General features: G+C 41.6%; 1 protein-coding gene across 1 annotated transcript in view; it reads left to right on the forward strand.

Annotated features, from left to right (window-relative positions):
- Window positions 1–6,536: 6,536 nt before the first annotated feature.
- The window catches only part of LOC147897231 (polyadenylate-binding protein RBP45-like), a 51,284-nt gene continuing 33,947 nt past the window's right edge, over window positions 6,537–23,873 (forward strand). Inside the window, exons 1-3 of the mRNA XM_087380965.1 lie at window positions 6,537–6,940; window positions 15,314–15,794; window positions 17,250–17,329. Coding sequence (XP_087237091.1) covers window positions 6,692–6,940; window positions 15,314–15,794; window positions 17,250–17,329 — 810 coding nt within the window. The 5' untranslated portion in view covers window positions 6,537–6,691. The remainder of the gene's footprint in view (window positions 6,941–15,313; window positions 15,795–17,249; window positions 17,330–23,873) is intronic.

The following is a 23,873-nucleotide window of genomic DNA, read 5'->3' on the forward strand; positions in this document are numbered from 1 at the left end:
GTCGTGAGACAGTTCGGTCCATATCTAGTGCGGGCATTAGAGTATTGAGAGGACCTTTCCCTAGTACGAGAGGACCCAAAAGGACGCACCTCTGGTGGATCCAGTCATACCCACAATCAAAGCCAATCACAAGACCCAAGAAGCTTTGATTTACCAAAGACTAAAATGAAAGGTTAATCATTGCTATATCCAACTCCTTCTTATGTATTTCGAGTTGTGGCATAACACTAGATAAGGCCTTGCGGGAGTGCAACCTGCATACACTTACACCTGCACCCAAAGCACACGACTATCTGTAACTTTCTCAAAGCCAATCCTACTCAATGTAGATAATTGTGACATACAGTGTCCCTAACTTACAAACGACTTATATCTAGGCATCTTCATACAAAACATATACGAATGGTTCATTCGGTACCCAGTTATCGTCTACTTCAGGAAAATAGATACGATAACTCCTATCACCATCTCGTGAAGTAGATCACGTTCAGGCCAACGTTATGCAAGGGCCTTGCGCTCATTTCTATCTTCATACTGAAAAAAATGAACCAAGGTTTTAACTAGTTTTAAATGAAAATTGAAAGGAAGGTTACCCTATGCTTTGGACACTCTTAAACATTAGTCCACATTTTTCGACAGAATAGACCATGATTTCCAACAGAATAAACATGCTTTCATTTCCATATAGCCAAACATTCCTCTAGATAGACTATTGAGCAGTTGCAAGGAAGAGATGACCGACTTCCACGATAAGAAAGGACCGTGTCAACTTTGCCTTTGATGAACGATGTGCATGGAATACCAGACATAATCTCTCATACCAGCAGACCGTCTTGGAAATCGAAAAGACCACACACACAGCTATTTGCATTGCTAGAAAGGCATTAGTGAGAACAATGACAATCACCCAAACAGATTATCTTCATTAACTTGTGTCAAGAGCTCGCATGCGACCACGGGCAGGTAGAAGCACTGGCATAGTCCCAAGACTTAAACAACAATGAAGCCGCCAAGAATCAAGCATGATTTTGACATGCTACATGCAAAGGGGGTGGAGGAAGTGTCATCTGAGACGTTGAGGAAACATTATCAGCTGTGCAAGACGGTTCAAACAACTCGATGGAAGAAGGATCCACTAAAGACGCCATCCACGCTATATAGTAGACAACAAAGCTGTTGTTAAAGGCAAGAAAGAGATGTCATTGAGCGTGAGAAGAAGGGGGGAGAGAGGAAGGATGCAAGGAGTAGATGAAAAGGAGAAGCGAGCGGTAGAGAAGAAAAAGACAGTTAAAGGCTAGAGAGCTCAGGGGAACATAATTCAATCGAGTTCGCAAGTGAAGGAGAAGATCATATGGAGGCGAGGGATTTAGGGTTGTGAAGAGATGTAGTAGCCATTCGATTTGTGCTCTAGGGTAGGAGTCTTAGAGTTAAATATAGGCTAGGCTATTGTAACAAGGGTAGTCAATACCCATAAATGCCAATCCTACTCAATGTAACTCTCTGTAACTCTCTCAAAGCCAAACAATCCTATTCAATGTAGATAATTGTGACATGTAGTCTCTCAAACTTACAACCGACTTATATCTAGCAGCTTAAACGTTCAACCAAGGCATCTTCATACAAAACATATACGAATGGCTCATTCGGTACCCACTTGTCGTGTAATTTAGGAAAATAGATACGATAACTCCTATCACTATCTCATGAAGTAGAACACGTTCAGGCCAAAGTTATGTAAGGGCCTTGTGCTTAATTCTATCTTGAATCATACCGAAAAAAAGAACCAAGGTTTCAATGTGTTTCAAATGAAAATTGAAAGTTTCAATGTGTTTCAAATGAAAATTGAAAGGAAGGTTACCATACGCTTTGGACACTCTTAAACGTTAATCAACATTTTTTTTGACAGATGAGACTGCAATTTCCAACAGAATAAACATGCATTCATTTCCATATAGGTAAACATTCCTCTATATAGACTATTAAGCAGTTGCAAGGAAGAGATGACTGACTCCCACGATAAGAAAGGACTGTGTCAACTTTGCCTTTGATGAACGACATGCATGGAATACCATACATAATCGCTAATACCAACAGACCGTCTTGGAAATAAAAAAGACCACACACACACCTATTTGCATTGCTAGAAAGGCATTCGTGAACAGTGACAATCAACCAAACTGATTGTCATTAACTTGCCATGATGCATTTAGAGGTCGCATGCAACCACGGACAGCCAGAAGCACTGGCATAGTCCCAAGACTTAAACAACAGTGAAACAGCCAAGAATCAAGCATGCTTTTGACATGCTACATGCAGAAAGTGATGGAGGAAGCGTCACCTTGGACGTTGAGGAAATGTTATTAGCTGTGCAAGACGGTTCAAACAACTCGATGGAAGAAGGATCCACTAAAGACACCATCCACACTATATAGTGGACAACAAAGATGATGTTAGAGGCAGGTTAGAGATGTCGTCGAGAATGAGAAGAAGGGGAGAGAGGAAGGATGCAAGGAGCGGATGAGAAGCGAGCGGTAGAGAAGAAAAAGACAGCTAAAGGCTAGAGAGCTTAGGGAAAGGGAATTCAATTGAGTTTGCAAGACCACCGTTTGGAGGCGAGGGATTTAGAGATTTGCCTAGGGTTGAAGAGATGTAGTAGCCGTTCGATTTGTGCTCTAGGGTAGGAGTCTTAGAGTTAAATATAGGCTAGGCTATTGTACCAAGGGTAGTCATTACCCATAAATGTCTATCCTACTCAATGTAACTCTTTGTAACTCTCTTAAAGCCAATCCTACTCAATGTAGATAATCATGACATGTAGATTCCCGAACTTACAACCGACTTAAATCTAGCAATTTAAATGTTCAACCAAGGCATCTTCATACAAAACATATACGAATGGCTCATTCGATACCCACTTATCATGTAAGTCAGGAAAATAGATACAATAACTCCTATCATCATCTCATGAAGTAGAACACGTTCAGGCCAACGTTATGCAATGGCCTTGTGCTCATTTCTATCTTGAATCATACCAAACAAAAAGAACCAAGGTTTCAACCTGTTTCAAATGAAAATTGAAAGGAAGGTTATCCTATGCTTTGAACACTCTTAAATGTTAATTGACATTTTTTTTGACAGATGAGACTGCGATTTCCAACAGAATAAACATGCATTCATTTCCATATAGCTAAACATTCCTCTATATAGACTACTGAGCAGTTTTCAAGGAAGAGATGATCGACTTCCACGATAAGAAAGGACCATGTCAACTTTGCCTTTGATGAATGACATGCATGGAATACTAGACATAATCGCTAATACCACGAGACCATCTTGGAAATAAAAAAGACCACACACACAGCTATTTGCATTGCTAGAAAGGCATTAGTGAACATCAACAATCAACCAAACTGATTATCATCATTAACTTGCCATGATGCGTTAAGAGCTCGAATGCAACCACGGAAAGCCAGAAGCATCGGCATAGTCCCAAGACTTAAACAACAGTGAAGCCGCCAAGAATCAAGCATGCTTTTGGCATGCTACACGTGGAAAGTGATGGAGGAAGCGTCACCTGAGACATTGAGGAAACGTTATCAGCTTCTACGAAGATGGTTCAAACAACTCGATTGAAGAAGGATCCACTAAAGATGCCATCCGCGCTATATAGTGGACAACAAAGATGATGTTAGAGGTAGGAAAGAGATGTCATCAAAGAAGGGGAGAGAGGAAGGATGCAAGGAGCGGATGGGAAGGAGAAGCGAGTAGTAGAGAAGAAAAAGACAGCTAAAGGCTAGAGAGCTCAGGGGAAGGGAATTCAATCGAGTTCACAAGTGAAGGAGAAGACCATCTAGGATTTAGAGCTTTGCCTAGGGTTGAAGAGATGTTGTAGCCGTTCGATTTGTGCTCTAGGGTAGGAGTCTTAGAGTTAAATATAGGCTAGGCTATTGTACCAGGGGTAGTCATTACCCATAAATGCCAATCCTACTCAATGTAACTCTCTCAAAGCCAATCCTACTCAATGTAACTCTCTGTATCGCTGGAATCCTACTCAATGTAGATAATCGTGACATGTAGTGTCCCAAACTTACAACCGACTTATATTTAGCAACTTAAACGTTCAACCAAGGCATCTTCACATAAAATATATATGAATGGCTCATTCGGTACCCACTTATCATGTAATTCAGAAAAATAGATATGATAACTCCTATCACCATCTCATGAAGTAGAACACGTTCAGGCCAACGTTATGCAAGGGCCTTGTGCTCATTTCTATCTTGAATCATACCAAAAAAAAAGAACCAAGGTTTCAACTAGTTTCAAATGAAAATCGAAAGGAAGGTTACCCTACGCTTTGGACACTCTTAAACATTAATCAACTTTTTTTTTGACAGATGAGACTGCGATTTCCAACAGAATAAACATGCATTCATTTCCATATAGCTAAACATTCCTCTATATAGACTACTGAGCAATTGCAAGGAAGAGATGACTAACTTCCATCATAAGAAAGGACCGTGTCAACTTTGCCTTTGATGAATGACATGCATTGAATACTACACATAATACCAGCAGACCGCCGTCTTGGAAATAAAAAAGGCCACACACACAGCTATTTGCATTGCTAGAAAGGCATTAGTGAACATCGACAATCAACCAAACTAATTATGTGTTGGCATAGTCCCAAGACTTAAACAACAGGGAAGCTGCCAAGAATCAAGCATGCTTTTGACATGCTACATGCGGAAAGTGATGGAGGAAGAGTCACTTGAGACGTTGAGGAAACCTTATTAGATGCGCAAGATGGTTCTTCCACTTTATTTTTCATTCATGCATGCACACTTCACTATAATTAAATGAACTATATTTTACCCAAAAGATTAACCTTGCATTTATAAGTACCATCAACCTTAAGTTTGTTGTCTATAATTATTTGCATGCCATAACATTTTGGCTCATCAGTCTTTGGCATAAATATCATGTTTAGTTAACTAGGATGGACTTCTTAACCCTCTCATACATGGCATCTTTCTTATTTCTTATTTTCTTTGTTTGATCATTATTGATTAGCCCCCGTGGCGTAAAATATCCCACATGTAGTTAGTGCATGAATTCCCACCCAATGCAAATGTATTAACTGTTGCCATTCTTAAAGGGAAAACTAGGATGAACTATGTGCCATTGTAAAGGTATGTGTCACGTGGTTCTGTGCCTCTATATTTCCATCACTATAGAGGCTATTATATAGGAAATTATATTCTTTCACAGATCTCCCTATGGCTCTCACTAAATTCCTCCATTAGTTTTTTCATCTATACTATCTATTATAAAGGTCCTTAGTCTCAATAAATTACTCCATACATATAAGTTAAACAAAGGAGAAAGGTAACTGAAATTAGTACTCCAATTATGCTAAAGGTTAAAAAAAATAGCTTCAAAATTTCATGTAAAGGGGAGACTTGAATTCAAGACATCCATTACCCCACTCTCACAGTCTTGCCGCTAGCTACTTGAAGGTGTTGTAAATGGAGCATAGTACAAGGTCTTTAACTTCTTACCCTTATAAATAAGAGGGGAGGGGTTCCCTCCCCTCATAATAGCTCACTCTCCTCTTTACCTCTTCCCTCTCCCCTTCTACTAGTACATTTCTGAATTCTTGGAACACTATTGTTGAGGTATATTCACTTGGCTATGTGCCTCTTCGTTGCCATCATTTTATCCATGAACAAAAGAAATTATCATGGTCAAGCTATGTGTCACTTGGATATATGCCTTTGTAGAGAGAGGAAGGGGGACATTGGACAGGGACAACGGTAGTGGTCCATTGGAATGGGGACAAGGGTAGTGGTCTGTATGCAAAAAAGAATCGATGTGTAGAGAGTTTGAGCTTTTGTGAGATGGATCTCTAGAAACATCATGGCTTATTTCTTTCAACCAAATTTTCTTTATTATGTTCCATATGATTAGTGCCTATGGGATTGCTGAGTTGTATGGCAGTTTCTTCAAGCATTAGTAGAATGTTGTTTTCTCTGTAGAAAAAAAGAAGCTCAATCAGTAGTGTGAGAAGGCCACAGTCTTGGCATGTGGGATGGTAAGTGGGGACACCTCGAGGGGGAAGGAGGTGACATAATGGTCAGACACCCATTGGCTCACATGGTAAAATGCGCTTCTAGGTGACAATTTTGGCTTGAGTTCTAACAAGATTGTGGTGTCGTCCTTTGCTAGAGGTACCGTGCTTTATGTTGTTTGGATTGCCAGTAATAAGTTTGTGTTTCACAAAGATCCACACCAACAATGGGTTACCTGATCAAGTTATTAAGTCCAATTCCTCTCGAAATGGACAAAAATATGAGGAGTCATATGACTTGGGTCATACCGAAAACTATAGTGGTAGAAAGAGATGCAATATGAGTGCTCTTCCATATCTTATAGCAATTTGCCCCCTCCCTTTTGAGTGAGTTCCGAAGATTTTGTTCCATTTGTGAAAGAGAGAGAGAGAGAGAGTTATCAACATACCTAGGATAGATAGCGAGTGGGATGGAAGACACGTGGCAAGCAATGGAGATCGGACGGTTTGGCGTGTGAGAGAGAGAATCCCTTGTAGGACATATAAATGGGCTAGGTACCCTAAGCCCCGCTCTTCTAAGTACTGATTCTTGATCTCACCAGATTACATCATCGTGCCGTCATGATGCAACCGGCGCCTCTGGCCCAAGTTGGCGACCAACATCAGTGGGTGATGATGCAGCAACAACCCATGCAGCAGTTTATGCCTCAGCCCGATGCGTTGCAGTCTCAGCCTGCAATGCATCTACAGCCCGCCATACAGCCTCATGTTCCTCAGACTCCAGGAGAAGTCAGGACTCTTTGGGTGGGGGACCTGCAGTTCTGGATGGAGGAGAACTATCTTTACAGTTGCTTTGCTCATACCGGAGAAGTAATTGGCTATTGTTCTGTCTCTTTCCATCCTACAGAGAGGTTTTTGATACAAACGGCGCTTTGAAATGTCCTGTTTTACCTTCGTCGTTCACATGACTTTTGGGGGAATTAGGGATTTCTTTACTGAGCCTTGCGAGAGATGTCAGCCGATTGGTGCAGGCGACGTATATAAGTAAGACTGGGGATGCAGGGACGCTGATTTGGCTTAGATAAATTTGACAGTAGCGTCTCTCAGAATAGATTTCTAGGTTTCTTTTTGATTGTTGGAATGGGATGCTGTAGAAGAGTAAGTCAGCGGGCAGTCTGTCACTTGCAAGAAGAAACTCTCTCAGATGTAGATCAAGTCTCATCAGAAGTCGTTCATTGCGATTTCAGCATCGTCTTTTGTGGAGATTGTAGAAGTCGGTCAACTCATTTAATCTTTTGGCTTTCGGAGCCAAAAGGTCACTTCAGTCACGTTGTCAGGGGCGATCGGAAACGTTGCAACTGGAATGCATTGGAGTCTGTGCTTGGATTTACGTGATTTCTTTTCTCGTTGCCCCTTTGTATATCATCCGTAAAAACTCGTGGTACCTCGAGGTCGTCGATGACTTTGACCATGAGTCAACTTCCACATTCACTGCTCATCTTGCTAGCTTGCTTGCTGATCTTAAATAATACACCCCTGCTAGAAGATATTGCTGCTATGATTACTCGTTCTCTCCCTGAGGGCCCGGTGCCTCTCTCCAAACCTTTTCCTAGATTAACCCGTCTCCTACCCATTTGATTGGTCCCATGTAATAGATGAGATGATGAGTGTAAGGCATTATGCTGCCAACTACGCTTCAAGACAAAGAGTCACTTTTTCATTCATGCGGAGACTTCACCAGAATAATCGCCATCTATCTATTGAAAGGAGGGGTTTCATTTTGTAGAATGAAGAGGAATTACTCAACATTTTGTTTAGGAATAACTCCCAAGGATTTTTGGTGGAAGTTTCTGTTTAGCAGTAACTCCATGGCATTCTTCGACAATTCTAATGAATTGCATCCATAGCTCTCATAGCTACCTTGTCCTACTGTCTATTTACTTTTTAGTGCTAGTGACATGAAACATGCAATCTTGAAGCAACACAACGGCCGAGCCAAAGTTCATGTGTCACTATATACCGAATGCATTGCATATGGATTAAGTATCTTAGCCCCCGGCCACAAAGCATTTTGCACCGGTTTTCTATACACATGGACCCTTGACTTTATTGTTTCGATCCATGATACCAAAAGACTATAGTACTATTATGATTGGGCACGTGGTCACCAAGATTTATGTTTTGGTGCTCAATACTCAAGCTAGCCAGTTTGTGGAGGGTGAGGGATTCAGAGCATTGCATATGGATTAAGTATCTAGCCACAGGCATGAAGTGTTTTGGAGCGGGCTTTCCATGGACATGGACCCTTGACTCCATTGTTTCGATCCCTAAGGCAAGGGATTCTATGATACCAAAAAACCATAGGGCTATTATGATTGGGCATGTCATTTCCAAGATTTATGTTGGTGTTCAACATAAGAGTGAGGGATACAGAGCCTTTAGACATGCATGCTTTCGAGTTGATCTTGTGACATCATTGAAGAGGCCAAGGCATGGAGATAGGGGGTTTGTTGTTGCTTTTTGGATTTTTTCAAGGCTCTTGATACAATGCCATGGGCTTCACGTTTCAGATGTGTGCATGATTTCTATACAATCAAGACATTATGTCCGTAGATACGACACTCCACGAGCGGGTATTTGATAGAGTTTGGATAGTAGAAGAGAAGGTCATGAGTACGATTGGGGTCAAATAAAGATACGAAATTGTCTGTATTGCTCATTGATGAGCTTAAGTCATTCATTGAGACACTAGACAGCACTTGGATTACCATTAGCTAGATCCCTTGTCTCGCTTTTTCTATATGTAGATGATATGACGGTTGTGATCTTCAACAACAACACTCGGAGAGCAATTCACCTTCAATGGGGCAGCAAAGGAGTTTGTCACGACATATACCTACCTGAGAGTCCTCTTGTTAGGCCCAATCTTCACCATGAGATCAGCTATGCAAGCTAGACTGGCAAAGGGTATGCTGCACTAGTCACACTTTAAAAATCCCAAGATTATCTCGTCTTTGATTTCTTGTTTGTTCAGTTGGAATGTATGGCAACAGTGTTAGGGCCCACACTTATGAAGGGTAGGCTGGGCTTCAATAGAGAGGAGATATATTTTACTACTTGAACAGATGATTTGCTATGAGCCATGGGTCCCACATCAAAATAGAGTTTGGAGCCACTCCATGTCAGCTTGATGCGGTCTTTCAAGTGGTCATGTACCCTCATAGAGTTAGAGACTTTTAGCTCCATGACATCAAGATGGAACACACTATCTTGGTGAACCATGTCCTTGTCTATGGCACTAGTGGTAGAGGGAGACCAAAGGAGTCAGTATGCTCAAATATGGAGATGGTTTGCAAGCCTTGGATTCGACATGTCTTCTTTTCAATAGAGTCTAAAGTCCGATCAGTCCAGCTTACCTATCGTGAGGGAAACCAAGTCATCAAGGAGAATCTCCTACAGCTCCACACACATGTGACTTGGTTAGCGTCCCTTGACTTTAGTGTTGGAAGAAAGGGCTTTGTATTGACATGCTGGAAATGTGCTTAGAAACACTCACTCCAATCTCTCTAGTGATGCGTGGGTTCTAGTCTAGCGGCTTTGATTTCATGGTGAACTTGGGCTCGTGAAATGCATCACAAGTACACATAGCATTTATATCTGTGAAGTTCCCTTTAAATCCTGTTGGAGCTGAGCTTCATGGTATTGAAGATCATAATCTTCAATTATCCGGATTGACCTTCGTAGCTCTTACAAAAGGCTTGTAGGGCTGGCAAGTGCATTTGGACCCTTTTAGTTGTGTGAGATTGCACAATAGCATGAGCATATAAGCAAGATAGAGGTGAGAGTGTGCCAATGTCGATTCCTGTCCGCCGAAAGTGTCTATGAAAGTGGACAGCTCATTAATACCTGTGGAACCAACAAGAGTATATTGAAACCATGCTCCAATATTAGATTGCCTAAAGCACCTCTAATTCTACTCAATTCACTGTTACCAAACCAACATCAGTTTTGAATTGAGTGTCCTTGGCTTTGGCTTGAATGCTTTGAGAATTGTCCATCCTTTGGCCTTGAGGTCGCTTGCCATTTGAGTCCTCTCACAGGATTGCTCATCTAGGGCCTGGGAGAGGAACTGGAGTGTATTCTCCCTTATACACACCAAGTAAAGAAATAGACTATCCACCGCTCAACTTGAGAGGTAAGTAATCAAATTCACAGCAAGATTGAAATCTGAAAGTTTGAAAGTTGTGTTGAACTTTGAAGCATGACTGCTATAATTTTTGTCATCCTGCTTCAACATGTATCCACTTGCTTGGTACTATTTCTTTTTGTTTTTCAATAGTATGCTTATTAAGAAATGAAATGTTTTCCTACTATTTAGTTACGGACAATGGGGACTAGGTCTAGCATTCGAGGGTGGACCCCCTTGCTTGGGGTTATGGGCATTAGTGACCCACAAGAGTGATGGCCTCTCTTTGAGAGGAACATCTAGGAACCACACCCCACCTGAGTACCCAAACATGGGACCAATCAAATGCACAGATTGCATACCGACCTAGGAACCATTCTAGAGAATGTTCCCTGAGCTTTGGGTGTGGGCCTGGCAGCATGCCAAGAGTAATGGAGATACAAGATAAGACGACAAACAAATGAGCTCAGTATGGCTCAGTTATGACCTTAGAGTACGTCAATAGATAGTCTAAGCTGTTAGGAACCCGTGGGTGCGATCAGAATTAAATTCTGACAACTTTGAAATTTTAGGGTTTTTGGGAGTGACGTGGCAGCTGACACGTGGCAGACTGCCACATGGAATCTGAGCTGGCAGGTCAGTCCACCTGTCCCACACATGTGGCAGCATGCATGGCAAGTGGCAGGGCATGCAGGCCAAGTGTTTGGCCCCAAATCTGGTAGATTTGGGGCAGGTTGTGGGCTGTCCTCTTTGGGACTGCAGCCCACCAAAAATCTGGGACAGGTGTCCACCTTCCACTCTAGGCCTAGGGGGGGGGCTCAGCCTATAAAAGAAGGCCTCTCCCCTTCATTCCACACATGAAAATTTCGTCATTTTTCTTCTCCCTCCTTTTGGATGATGCAGTAGAACCTCTCCAGCTCCTTGGGTGCAGCCAGCTTCTCCCCAGGCCATTCTCTCACCTCAGCAGCACTTTCTCTCTCTACAACAGAACATTCTCTCTCTACAGTTCCAGCCCCTCCTCTCCAGAAATTTGCCCCCTCTCAGCTCTTCTGGAACAGCAGCAGCATCCTCTCTCCTTCACCTAGCCTGGAGCAGCCACAGCCCCTTTCTCTCTCCTGCTGCAGTCTTTCTCTCTCTACTGCAGAATTTCTCTCTCTACTGTTCCAGCTCATTTCCCTTGCAGGAATCTGCCTTTCTGTGCACCTCTGGAACAGCAGCAGCTCCTCTCTTACATCTCCTCCCTTGGGATCAGCATTGGCACTCTCTCTCTACAGCTATCACTCCATAAAAGCTTTCTCTCTCTAGCCTACAGGCTGTTTTTCTAAGCTGTTCTCATTCCAGCCCCATTTCCACACTCTCCTCACCCAAGGTAGCTTTAGAGGCATCAAGGACTTCATCTACAAAAGGGTCAAGTCACGAAGGGAGCCTGTATTGTCAAGTTTATCTCATTTACAGCACTATTTCATGTTGTTTCTACTATCTTTCTAGAAACTAGTGCTTGTCTCTAATGTTGGATGTAAGTGGTGATTGTTGCAGGCTTCTTCCTTGTGGATTGGGCAAGCCAAGAGTTGAAACCTCCTCTTTTTGGTTGTCTACCTTGTACATATGCTCTTGAGTCTTGTATCTAGGTCCTAGGTTTTCACTGAGTTCATCAGTTTGGAAGGTGCATTGTACCTTGGTCTTGTATCTCCATTTTCAAGAATAAAGTGAGCCTGGATAAGGGGGGGGGGCCGTCTTGGCCCCTCAATCATATTGCATTTTCCAATGATGTCACTTTGTGTTTAAGCTGTATAAGTCGTAATTCCAGCTTAATTGCAAACTCTTAAGTTCAAGTATATGTGTTTGGCAACTCGCAATCATCTTGTTCAAATGCCTCTGCAGAATCCGTTGTCTGAATTGATAGAAAGCACTGAGTAGTTTACAATTTTTGTGGTAGGCTTGTGTATGTCCATGCAAACTTGCGCCTCTTTTGACAAATGAAGAAGACACAAGGTCCAATCGAGGTGAACCTAGGTAAAATACGTGTAGAGGTACCTGAGGACGACGGTGATTTGCTCCATCCCAGACATGAGGATGATGATGTGTATGCCGTTCTCGCTGAGGAGCGAGAATTGTTACTATGTGCCCACACGATCACAGACCCGTGGGTGACGAGGACTGTAGGAGAAGGGGCTGCATCCATATCTCTTGCAGTTGCACCTACTCCTACCTCTTCTTCCTCTTCTGTTTCCTCTTCAGATTTTGATGCTGATGCTGATGCTGATGACATCGAGGGGGAATCGCAGCCAGCTATGGACCTTGAAGAGTAGAATCAGTATTTAGGAGAATGTAGCTAGCTGCTAGTATCTTCTAGCTAGTTACTTGTTAGAACTTTCAAGTTTCAACACTTGAACTTGAATCTTGACTCTTTAATATTTACTATGTAGTATGGTTGACAATTGTGTGCTGAAATGATAAATCTGAATTCTGATTAATCATAAATAGCTGGCTCTAGGCTGGCTGGCTGCTACTCGTTTATGGATAATGTTTGTACATTTTGATTTTACATGACAATTGTTTGTTGAAAACTTTAGTGATAAATCTGAGGGTTAAATTTTAATGATTGGCTGCTATTCTACATGTTTATGGTATGTATTACTGGTATTTCTACATGCTTATGGTAGGTATTTCTACATGTTTAATGGCTGGCTGCTATTCTACATGTTTATGGCAGGTATTACTAGTATTTCTACATGTTTATCAACATTTTAACATTCCAGATAGATGTGGGACATATTATAGGCATGCTTGGCACTAGAGAGTACAACCAGGAGTTTCAAAAAAAATTTACTTTTTTTTGTAACGTTTCGCGTTTCTACGTTTCGAAACGTTTCTTGTGACTATGCTGCAGCAGTGACAGAGCATTTGTCTTTGTGAAGTTCCCTTGCAAGAGTAAGTAAATCCTGTTGGAGCTGAGCTTCATGGTATTGAAGATCATAATCTTCATTTATCCAGGTTGACCTTTGTAGTTCTTAACAAAAGGCTTGTAGATGCTCGTTTAGGAGAGACTAAAATGAGACCATTTAGACTTCATCAAGCAGCTGTAGCTTGAATGAAGAGATTCTGGACTACTTTTTTATGAGCCTTCTCCTTTAGTGCTAGCCTTCATCATGGCTGAGTTTGCCCTTCACCTCCAGAGTGCTGAGAGAAACTCAGAACGAAGACCTTTGTATAAATGGATGCTCAAGTATGTGTCGGTGTGTGGATTTGTTTGTGTGAGAGCATATGTTTATACTACACTGTTGGGCGCTGATGACTTCAGTGGGGATGTCATAGTAGCTAGTCCGTGCTATGCGTGATGGAGCTTATGGTTTTCAACCTTATGAGTGACTATCATGAGATTGAAACTGCACTATGTTGTGTTTTTAGAGGATGAGTTTGGGTATGTTCGTGGATTCATCTAGGTATATATAAAGGCTTGTAGGGCTGGCAAGTGGATTTGGACCCTTTTACTTGTGTGTGAGATTGCACTGTAGCATGAGCATAGAAGCAAGATAGAGGTGAGAGTGTGCCAATGTCAATTCCTGTCCGCCAAAAGTGTCTACGAAAGAGGCCAGCTGATTAATACATGTGGGACCAACAAGAATATATTGAAACCAAGCTCCAATATTAGATTGCCTAAAGCTCCTCTAATCCTTCTCGAATCACTCTTACCAAACCAACATCAGTTTTGAACTAAGTGTCCTTGGGTTTGGCTTGGACGCTTTGATAGCCAATGTCAATTCTTGTCCGCCGAAAGTGTCTACGAAAGAGGCCAGCTGATTAATACTTGTGGGACCAACAAGAGTCTATTGAAACCAGGCTCCAATATTAGATTGCCTAAAGCTCCTCTAATCCTTCTCAAATTACTCTTACCAAACCAACATCAGTTTTGAACTGAGTGTCCTTGGGTTTGGCTTGAATGCTTTGATAGCTGTCCATCCTTCGTTCCTAGCTTTTTGCATCTTTTTGATTCAGCTGGTCTCCACTTAAATTGAGCAAGACTTGGGTCATATGAATATTCACACTTTGGTATCTTTCAGCTCCTTGGACTTCCAGGACTCCGGAAGTCAATCCTTTTTTTGGCATTAACTAAAATTCAGGACTGCCTAGTGCACCTTTTTTTGGGTGAGGGTTTCTGGGGTAGAAAGAATCGTTTTTATTTTAAAGACTATCGTGAAATCAACGTGGGACAATTTACAGAGCACTCCTAATAAAGCTGCAACTCAAGAACATGCACAATCACCCTTGTTTGTGTATCGTGGTTTGCATTTAAGACACCATCTTTTTTTGAAGGATTGTGATCCTTCATTAAGGAAAGCTCATTGGATTTTATATTGACTCGTTTAACTGTAATGTTTAAAAGGGAAAATTCACCCTTATTGCTTCCTTGGAGTTCAAGTGAGTACGTGCTGAGAGAGTAATATTACAGAAGGGAAGCTTGTGATTTCTTGCATGCAAAGGCAGATGTTGTCCTACCAGCTAGATGGTTTAAGCATTTTTTCGCTTGGATGCTCGTTTGAAAATGAAATCGTATAGTCTTCACAAGGAGTTGTAGCTTAAATGAAGAGAATGTGGACTACTTTTTGACTAGCCTTCTCCTTTAGTGCTATCCTTTGTCACAGCTAAGTCTGCCCTTAACCTCTGGAGTGCTGACAGAAACTCAATACGAAGACCTTTGTATAAATGGATGCTCAATTATGTGTCGTGTGTGGATTTGTACGTGTGAGAGCATATGTTTATACTATGGTCTACACCCACTGTTGGGCGCAGATGATGTCATTGGGGATGTGATAGTAGCTAGTCCCTGCTCTGCGTGATGGAGTTTATGGTTTTCAATCTCATGAGTGACTATCGTGGGATTGAAACTGCAGTATGTGTTGTATTTTTAGAGGATGAGTTTGGGCATGTTCCCGGATTCGTGTGTGTGTGTATATGGTGATGATCAATTAAATTTTCTAAACTATTAACATATTCTCATGCTTTGAAGCTAGTACTGTTTCTTTATCTTGCTGCTAATGTTGATGGCCATTGTGCAGGTGGTTTCTGTCAAGATCATCAGGAATAAGCAGACTATGGTCTCTGAGGGCTATGGGTTTGTCGAGTTCACCTCACATGCTACTGCTGAGACAGTTTTGCAGACGTATAATGGTACACTTATGCCACAAACAGAGCAAAATTTTAGGTTGAACTGGGCTGCTATCGGTATGGGAGAACGACGTATGGAGGGTGGCTCAGAGCACTCTATCTTTGTTGGAGACCTTGCACCTGATGTAACGGATTATCTGCTGCAAGAGACATTCAGGTCTCGTTATCCCTCCGTAAAGGGTGCAAAGGTTGTAATGGATTCTATTACTGGGCGCTCAAAAGGCTATGGATTTGTTCGTTTTGGAGAGGAAAATGAAAGGAGTCGGGCAATGTCAGAAATGAATGGTGTCTATTGTTCCAGCAGGCCCATGCGAATAAGTACTGCAACACCAAGGAAGTCTTTGGGTGTTGCTCAGCAATATAATACTAAAGGTATTGAGAATGTAACTCGAAAGACTTTTAAGTTATTATTTTTTTCCTTTTAACACGTTTTGAAAGTGTCTTTGCACTAGTTTGACCTTTATGCATAAATCGATTATTCTTCTTGCAACAATGAAGTAACATTGCTGGGAGAACATACGACACTTAGTATTCTAGGAATGCTATCTGTCCATGAGAAGGCAGTATTGATGATTTGATTCTAGAACATTGCCTCTGGCATCCCTAACTTTGTAAAATGAAATTTTTTAAACCAACTGAGAGCTCAGATCCTGGTCCAATACCATATTGGAGGCATTTGAAACTTCCTAGTCACTGTTCACTGTAATCATGTGATATGTCAGGTTTTGAATTGTCCATCTCTGAATTTCCCAATATGCTGAAGCTTTGGCTGAACCAATTTTTTAGAGAGTTGTCTTTGTTTGCTTCTTTCAATTGCCTTCAGTTTTCCTTTCCTGTTGATTTTCATGATTCAGCAGCTTTTGGTGCTGTCAAAACTCTCTCAAATTTATCAGCTTGGGCAAGTATCAGGGTAAACATGGGATTTCAAAGGCTTATAAGGCTGATTTTGTCTTAAAGCAGGAGGTCAAGAGGCTCTCTTCACTGAGGGGCCCTGGAACAGAAACATTCAACAGGAAAGCACCCTGCTGTTTAGTGGGTGGCCTCTCACTTAGGTCAGTTCTCCCGTAATTGTCATTTCACTGCACTTGGCAGCATGTATATGCTACTTTTCCTAGTGATTTATCATTTGTAAAATTAATCATTAAGTTTGATTGCCACCCAGCTAGGTACATTTTTGCATTATTCCCTGATCAGTTTTAAGTTGGTATCCTGGGCTTAGAAGAATATAGGTAGAATATCTCGTAACTTTAGAATTGCTCCTAGCTTTGCTGGAGGATCTGAAAAGCTGATTAGGAGGCAGGAATGACCAAATCTGATATCCCTACCCGTCTTACATTTCTACCTCTTGGTACTCAGATGATTTCCTGTGCTCATTATTTCTCTCTATGAATATGCCAACCCAGTTTCTGTTCTCTTCACTCTTGATTTGGTAATTATTGGTGTGAACTTTGTGTTCTTGCTCTTTCCGTTCAAATTATTACCAGTGGACCGGCACTCAAGTTTCACAGAAATTTGATGAGATTAGGCTCCGCTTGCTGTTTGGTGATGTGGAGGCTTGCTGTTTGGTGATGTGGAGATTATAATGAGCTCAGGGTAATGGTATCTGCTTAAAAATTCATTGGAAATCTTATTTTCTTCGTTGTAAGTTGTATTTGTCGAGTTTTCCTTTCTTTCTTTTTTGCTTGGTGTTGGTGATTGATGAAAATGGCATCTGTTTTCTGATTGCTAGAGAAAGGCTTCCTGCATTCTTGTTTTTTTCTGTTTTCTCTGGATGAAGAGAAATCCTTTTAGTAAGTTTGAATTTACTGGTTTGCAAATCTTATACAGCCTTTAATTCATATCAAAGTGCGTCTTACGGAGCTTCAACACAAGGAGTTGCTACAGATAACGATCCAAACAATACAACTGTATGTATTTTCTCACCTCGGCTACTCTTTTCATTTTTGTTTCCGTTTTCTAGTTTTAAAGGATATAGTAGTCACAGCTGATACTTCAATTTTTCTTTCTGATAATTTAAGAGACCTTGTCATGAAAGACACGAAATTTCAATTGTCCTCTTCAAAAGAGTATGGCCTTTTTAAAAGCTATTGATAATGGAATCTCAAAGTTTGCTTTTCAAATAGGAAAAAGTGTAGGAGCTCAAAATATCTTATCAGAATGGAAAGGGAGGATTTTGAAGAAAGTTGCTTTGAAGTCTCTTTAGTTAATTGCTCAAAGCAAAGTAATTATCTTCTAAAAAAGAAAAATTCCATACGAAATTTGTCATATCTCATGTGGACAAATGTTCCAATATTTTTTTAAATTTACAAAAAGTTTTACTTAGAATGTTTTTTGAGAGAAGTGAATTCGTCTGCCAAAACTTACGCCCCTGCCTTACTCAAAAGGATCCGATCTCAAAACACCAGAGTTTTTGTAAGTCTTTAGGGTTTGTTGACAATCAAATTTCCCTTTTCTTTGTGCTGCTTGGAAGTTTCAAAAAATTGCAAAGAAAATAAAATTTATTGCAGCTACTTGTAAGACTGCTTTGACAGATGTCTCTAAATGGCTAAGCTACTGCTTCAAAGCCATGTTGCCTAGTGTCCATGAACTTTGGAGCGGCTTCTTAAAGAAGGTAGATGTTTCTTCACATTCAAGCTGGATTTTAAACGACTCATAGGAATATTTTAATTTCTCTCGAAGCATTCAAGAAAAAAGTTATCCTTTTCTCCCCCAAACCTACGATTTTACTACGCTTTACTCAAAGATTGAGCTGCAAGATCTGAAGTTTAGAATTAAAAAGCTAATGGCTGAAGCTTTTAAGCTGAGATTTGACAAAGATAGATGCAAAGTGCTAAAAGTTGAGGAAATAGCTTTATGTTTTGACTTTTTGTGGTTAAATAATAAACATCATGACATTGATTCTAAAAAGAAAAAATATACAAAGGTCCTAACTGTGTAGATGTTTGCTCTTGGATCGATTTCTTTTAGATAATCTTTACATCACAATAGGTGATTCTCTTTTTCAACAAATAATAGGAATTCCTATGGGCACTAATTGTGCCATCTTTCTAGCAAACTTTTATCTCACATATGAATTTGAGTTCATGCAACGTCTTATCTCTATCAATACTAGCCCTATCATTTTACATAAGCTTAGCCAAGCTAGGCGTTTCATAGATGATTTATTTGTATCAGATTTTTCATGACTTTATGTACAAAGGTGCTTGGAGAAGGAATCTATTTTCCTGACTCTTGTGAACTTAACTGCACTTCAAGGGGAGATTCTTGTGTTTTCTTAGATCTAGAATCTCTCACTCTGCTGTAGGATTAGAGGTTGATATATATGATAACCATCAACAACTTGAATATAGTAGTTTACACATTATAAAAATGCCTCACATTGATAGGTTTTCTTAGCTTTGTACAACTAAGGAATCTTTTATGACTCAATTTAGTAATGTGATCACTTTGCTAATACACAAGAGGTATAATCCAAGAAATATAATGCAAAAGTCCAAAGGGTCTTAGATATGAAGCCTTTTATCTACGGTGTCTTGGCCTTAAGGCATGTTTAGAATGATTAAACATCAGCTGAAAACAAAAAGCGGGAAGTTGAATTGTAACAGTAGGGTTGGCAGTAGCTACCCAAATGGGGGCCCAATTGGGGTCACATTTATTGTACACACTTCAGTTCTCATTTGTACACTTTGGTAGGGTATTAGACTTTATTGTAGGCTTGCCACATGGCAGGCTGTTGTACTAATCCCATAAGCTAAGGTGTTGCTAGCCTACTTTCCAAAATATAAAAGGGGCTTCAGCTGCAAGGACAACAGCATCTAGCAGCCATGCTAGCCAGCCCCATGGAGCTGTACATCCATGCCCTTTTCCAAGTAAGAGAGACTACCCCTCTATCCCTTTGTGTTTTCTACTAATTCTTGCTATTTTCAGCTCTCCTAGTCCCTAAACTAGTGGCAGATAGCAGATCTAGTTGAAGCTCTTCCGTGTGTCAGCCTCTAATCAGCCCTAAATGCCAATGTTCTCAGAATTGAATGATTTTGATATCAAAATCATTAGAAACCCAGTATAGCTGCTTATGCTTGGGCATTGATGACGACATAAGTGGTGCTTTGCTTGCTAAGTATGTCTTTTTTTTGTTTTTCAAAAAACTTTTTGTTACCTCTTTTTTCTTCTCTTTCGTTTTCTCTTTTTTTTTTCTATGTAGATTTTTGGACTTTAGAACAACAAAAAATCTAAATTTGTATGATTGGGCATATTCTAGTCTTACAAAGGTATATGATTTTGATATCAATGTGTTCAGTATGATCTCTTGATCATGATCTCTTTTTTTTCTGTGTAGATTTTTGGACTCTAGAACAACAAAAAATCTAAATTTGTATGATTGGGCATATTCTAGTCTTACAAAGGTATATGATTTTGATATCAATGTGTTCAGCATGATCTCTTGATCATTAGCTCTCAACAATCTCAAAGAAATTCCCACTTTTAAGCTGGAAATTGCCAGGGAATCAGTGCGCCATCAGATCTCTTTATTTGCTGCAGTCTGGACAATTGCTGCTTCCATTTCTGTTTTGATGGCATGCACTGAGTCACCTTGTACCAGGTTTGGTGTTGATTGGATTTCATTTACCCTCTCATTAACCTTGAAATCTGTTCTAGCAGGTACAATTTAGGTTTTTTCTCTACTAAAAGACCCTATAAATTGGGGCTTTTCAGATCTGTGTTATATTGCTCTATTCTATCCTGCCTATGCCTAAATTGCAACAATCAGCAGTAATTGAGTGTATCCATGCAACTGTATCTGAACCCCAGCCTCATAAAATAGTCCATACTGCCACGTGGACTTCACATACCTGAGTATGCGTCTAGCCGCATCCAAATGCGGTTTCCTTGGAGCCTGCATAAACTGACTTACCAATCCAACAGCATAGCTTAAATCAGGCCTGGTAATAGTCATATAAATCAAACTTCCTAACTATGCGTCTGTACATAGTAGGGTCTTCCAGAAGCTCACCTGTATCTGTGCTCAGCTTCACATTCTGCTCCAAAGGAACTGAAATAGGCTTACAGCCTGTCATCCCATATTTGGACAGCATGTCCAATCTATACTGCCTCTGCAAGAGCTGTATCCCACTTGGTGATCTAATCACCTCAATGCCCAAGAAATAACGCAGCTCTCCCAAATCCTTCATCTCAAACTTCTGCTTCAATAGCATTTTCACATGAAGTATATCTTCATCACTAAAATCTTGGATTTAGGGCAAACTGTTGTACATCTACCACGATTCCAAGGATTTCACTTAATTATGTACCCTGGATTTCAGGGCCTCTCACTTAATTGAAGAGATACTAGAAGGGACGCCAAGGTTTGGGGCTAATTTGTGTCTTTGTCTTGGTACAGGGGCACTCTAGCTCCCAGTCTGCTGGTAATACTTTCGCTGAATTGTTACTGTTATAGTGTTAGCCTTCGTCATGGCTAAGTCTGCCCTTCTCCTCCGGATTGCCGATAGAAACTCAGTACGAAGATTTTGTATAAATGGATGCTCAAGTATGTGTGGGTGTGTAGATTTGTATGTGTGAACATATTTTTATACGATGGTCTAAACCCACTGTTGGGCGTTGATGACGTCAGTGGGGATGTCATAGTAGCTAGTCCCTGCTATGCGTGATGGAGTTTATGGTTTTCAATCTTATGAGTGACTATCGCGATTATGCTGTGTTTTTAGAGGATGAGTTTGGGAATGTTCCTGGATTCATCTAGGTATATAAATGCAACATTGTTGAGTGGTTACCTATTAGTTTTACTGCCCTTTGATTTTATTGAAGGCCGGTTTCATGGTTCTGTTGCCGAGACATCACCAACCTTCTCAAGGGGGTGAGTCCATGGTTGCTTTGGTGAGGAGACATCACCATCTTCTTTAAGGAGGTGAGCCTGTGGTTGTCTCTGGTGCAACTATTGGTTGCTGTAATTGTATTGCAGCAAGGAGAATTCAGCAAGTATGTCACATAGTGACGAGGATTGGGAAAGTGGACATGAGTCCTCTCAAGATGGGCAATCTTTGTTTGAGGGAGCTTTTGTTGATGATGATTAGAATGCTGATAGGCAACCGTGTGAACCTATGCCATTGAATGGACAGCCATTAGTCGTGCCAAATGGACGGGATGCTCCAATGCAATAGTTTATTCATGGTCTTGGTGTTGGTTTGCATGGCCAAGGCAATGGTTTTCAGCATGCAAATCAAGGACAAGAAGTCATTCAGCACCCCACAGTGCATCCTTGATATTTTCGTGGTGGTTTTGTGTTTCAAGCAGTGGCTGGCCAAGTTGGGAATGGTCAAGGAATGCTTGAAAATCACCTTGTCGGTTTTCAGCAAGGAATGCAAGGTATGCAAGGGATTATTCTTGGGGGTATGCAAGTTGGAATGCAAAGAGTTATGAATGGAAAAACTGGCATGCAGCTAGGAATGCAAAGTGGAATGCATGGCATTATGGGAGCTCCTGTAGGCATGCTTGGTATGCAGACCCTTGCTGAAAACTGAAAGCTGAAAAACTGAAAGCAAAAGCTAAAACGCTAACATGTTCAGCTAGTGAACAAAATACTGGAGTAGCAAAGTAACAGAAGCGTGTCAGGCGCTCAGGGCTAACACTCCTAGTACATGCTTAGGTTCCATATATCCAGGTAACCTGGTGGCACTCTGATGGGATTTGAGAAGCTCTCAAATCTGTGTTTGTCGAGCTGTCTCGCGATGTGGGGGAGGGCGTGGTCTCCTTGATCTCTGGAACCGGTGGGCTACGTCAAGGGTGATGCCTCCTCTCTGGCGGTCGCCTCTGAGAAGGGATGAGATAGGTCGAACCTGGATCGTGCGTACTCCAGGCTCTCTCCGTGTCGTACATGGAGTATGTGTCACTCGTTTGACCGCATCCTGGTGGACAGCCCTGCTACTGATCCATGATGCTCTTATCTCATCAAGCTCCTCTCCCTCAGCTACACTGGCAGCTGACTCCGATGCATAGAAGTGTGCGACAAAAGTCTACGATCTATCGATGGTGACCTGTGGCATCCAATGTGTCTCTCTGTCGGCGCATCTCAAGTAGGTAGAGCCCAACACAGACCTGATCATGAAAATGTATCAACCGCGTGAGTGGACCAAAGCCATGCCCCTCTTGAAAGAGGCAGTGATATCGTCCTCGGATCTCATAGTAGACCGGATAGACACATAGAAAAATGCTCCTCTGTCTCGATCTCCCCCATATGGCATAGTGTGTAAGTCCTCTGCTCTCTGGGTATGCCTGCAGCTCTCCCTGTCTCAATCCGCAGCTGATGTGATTAGACTCGTACCTGACCAATGGCGATCCTCAATACATGTGAAGCTCTCCTGTCCTCAAGATACGTGTGTCTAGAAGCATCACCTCTCTAGTCGGGCCAGAACACCCCGTCCTCGTGTGAGTCGTGGTGTACCCGCATGGATCATTGTGAAACCTAGTCCAATGAACACTATCCCCAAATATGTGTAGGACTGCACTATCTCCACAGGCTCGCCATGGTCTGTAAAACTATGAATACGGGACGCTGCTCGCGAGGTGTTGAAGATCATAACCTTGGTCTTCCCAAGGCTAACTATCTAGCCTCTCTCCCTGCAGAACACCTCCAGAGCCTCAAGATGTTTCTGTAGCCCTCCTGCTGAGGTAGTTATGAGGACTATATCATCGGCATACAACAATATCTGCACCATCAAGTCAGCCATGAGCGAACCCTCTCTGCCTAGTCGATCGACAAAAGAAGTGATCTCGTCAATATAGAGCCCGAAGAGGGTTGGTGATAGGAGACAACCTTGCTTAACTCCGATGGTGCTCTCAATCCAGTCTGATACGCCTCCTGGGGCACGTATCCTCCCTTTGACAGACTCATATAGACTCATGACCCCCCAAATCATGATATCTGAGAGTTGTAGTTCCTGTAGCCTCTTGATCAGGCATCTTGATCAGGCAAGAGCGTGGGACAATATCAAATGCCTTACGAAAATCTACGAAGCAAGTGTAGACATGCTGACGCCTCGACTTCGCCTCCTCAATAATAGCCGTTAGGTAAAAATGTGGTCTAGGGTGGAGTGCTGTCTCTGAAATCCTGCGTGCCGAAGTGCCCGTTGCCCATGCCACTCTGTGTGGCTGCTAATCTCCCTCTTTAGGACCAATCCATATATCTTAGCCAAAGTGTGGCTAATCATAAGAGTACGGTAGTTCCGAGTGTCCATGGGATCACCTGCCTTGTGTATCAGTACTATGGTGGTGGGGCTCTAGGTAGGTGGGAAGCCATGGCATACGGCATGATTGAACAGCTATGCTAACATCGGGGTCAGGATCTCTTGCCCATGCACAAAATGCTCAGTGCGTAGTCCCTCATGATCTGGTGATCGTCAGTTATGAAGGCGAAGAAGGGCAGCTCGCACATTCTGC

This window comes from Dipteris shenzhenensis, chromosome 10, assembly GCF_047967505.1.
Source record: "Dipteris shenzhenensis isolate YYH24624 ecotype China chromosome 10, Dip_SZ_1.0, whole genome shotgun sequence".
Taxonomy (NCBI): domain Eukaryota; kingdom Viridiplantae; phylum Streptophyta; class Polypodiopsida; order Gleicheniales; family Dipteridaceae; genus Dipteris; species Dipteris shenzhenensis.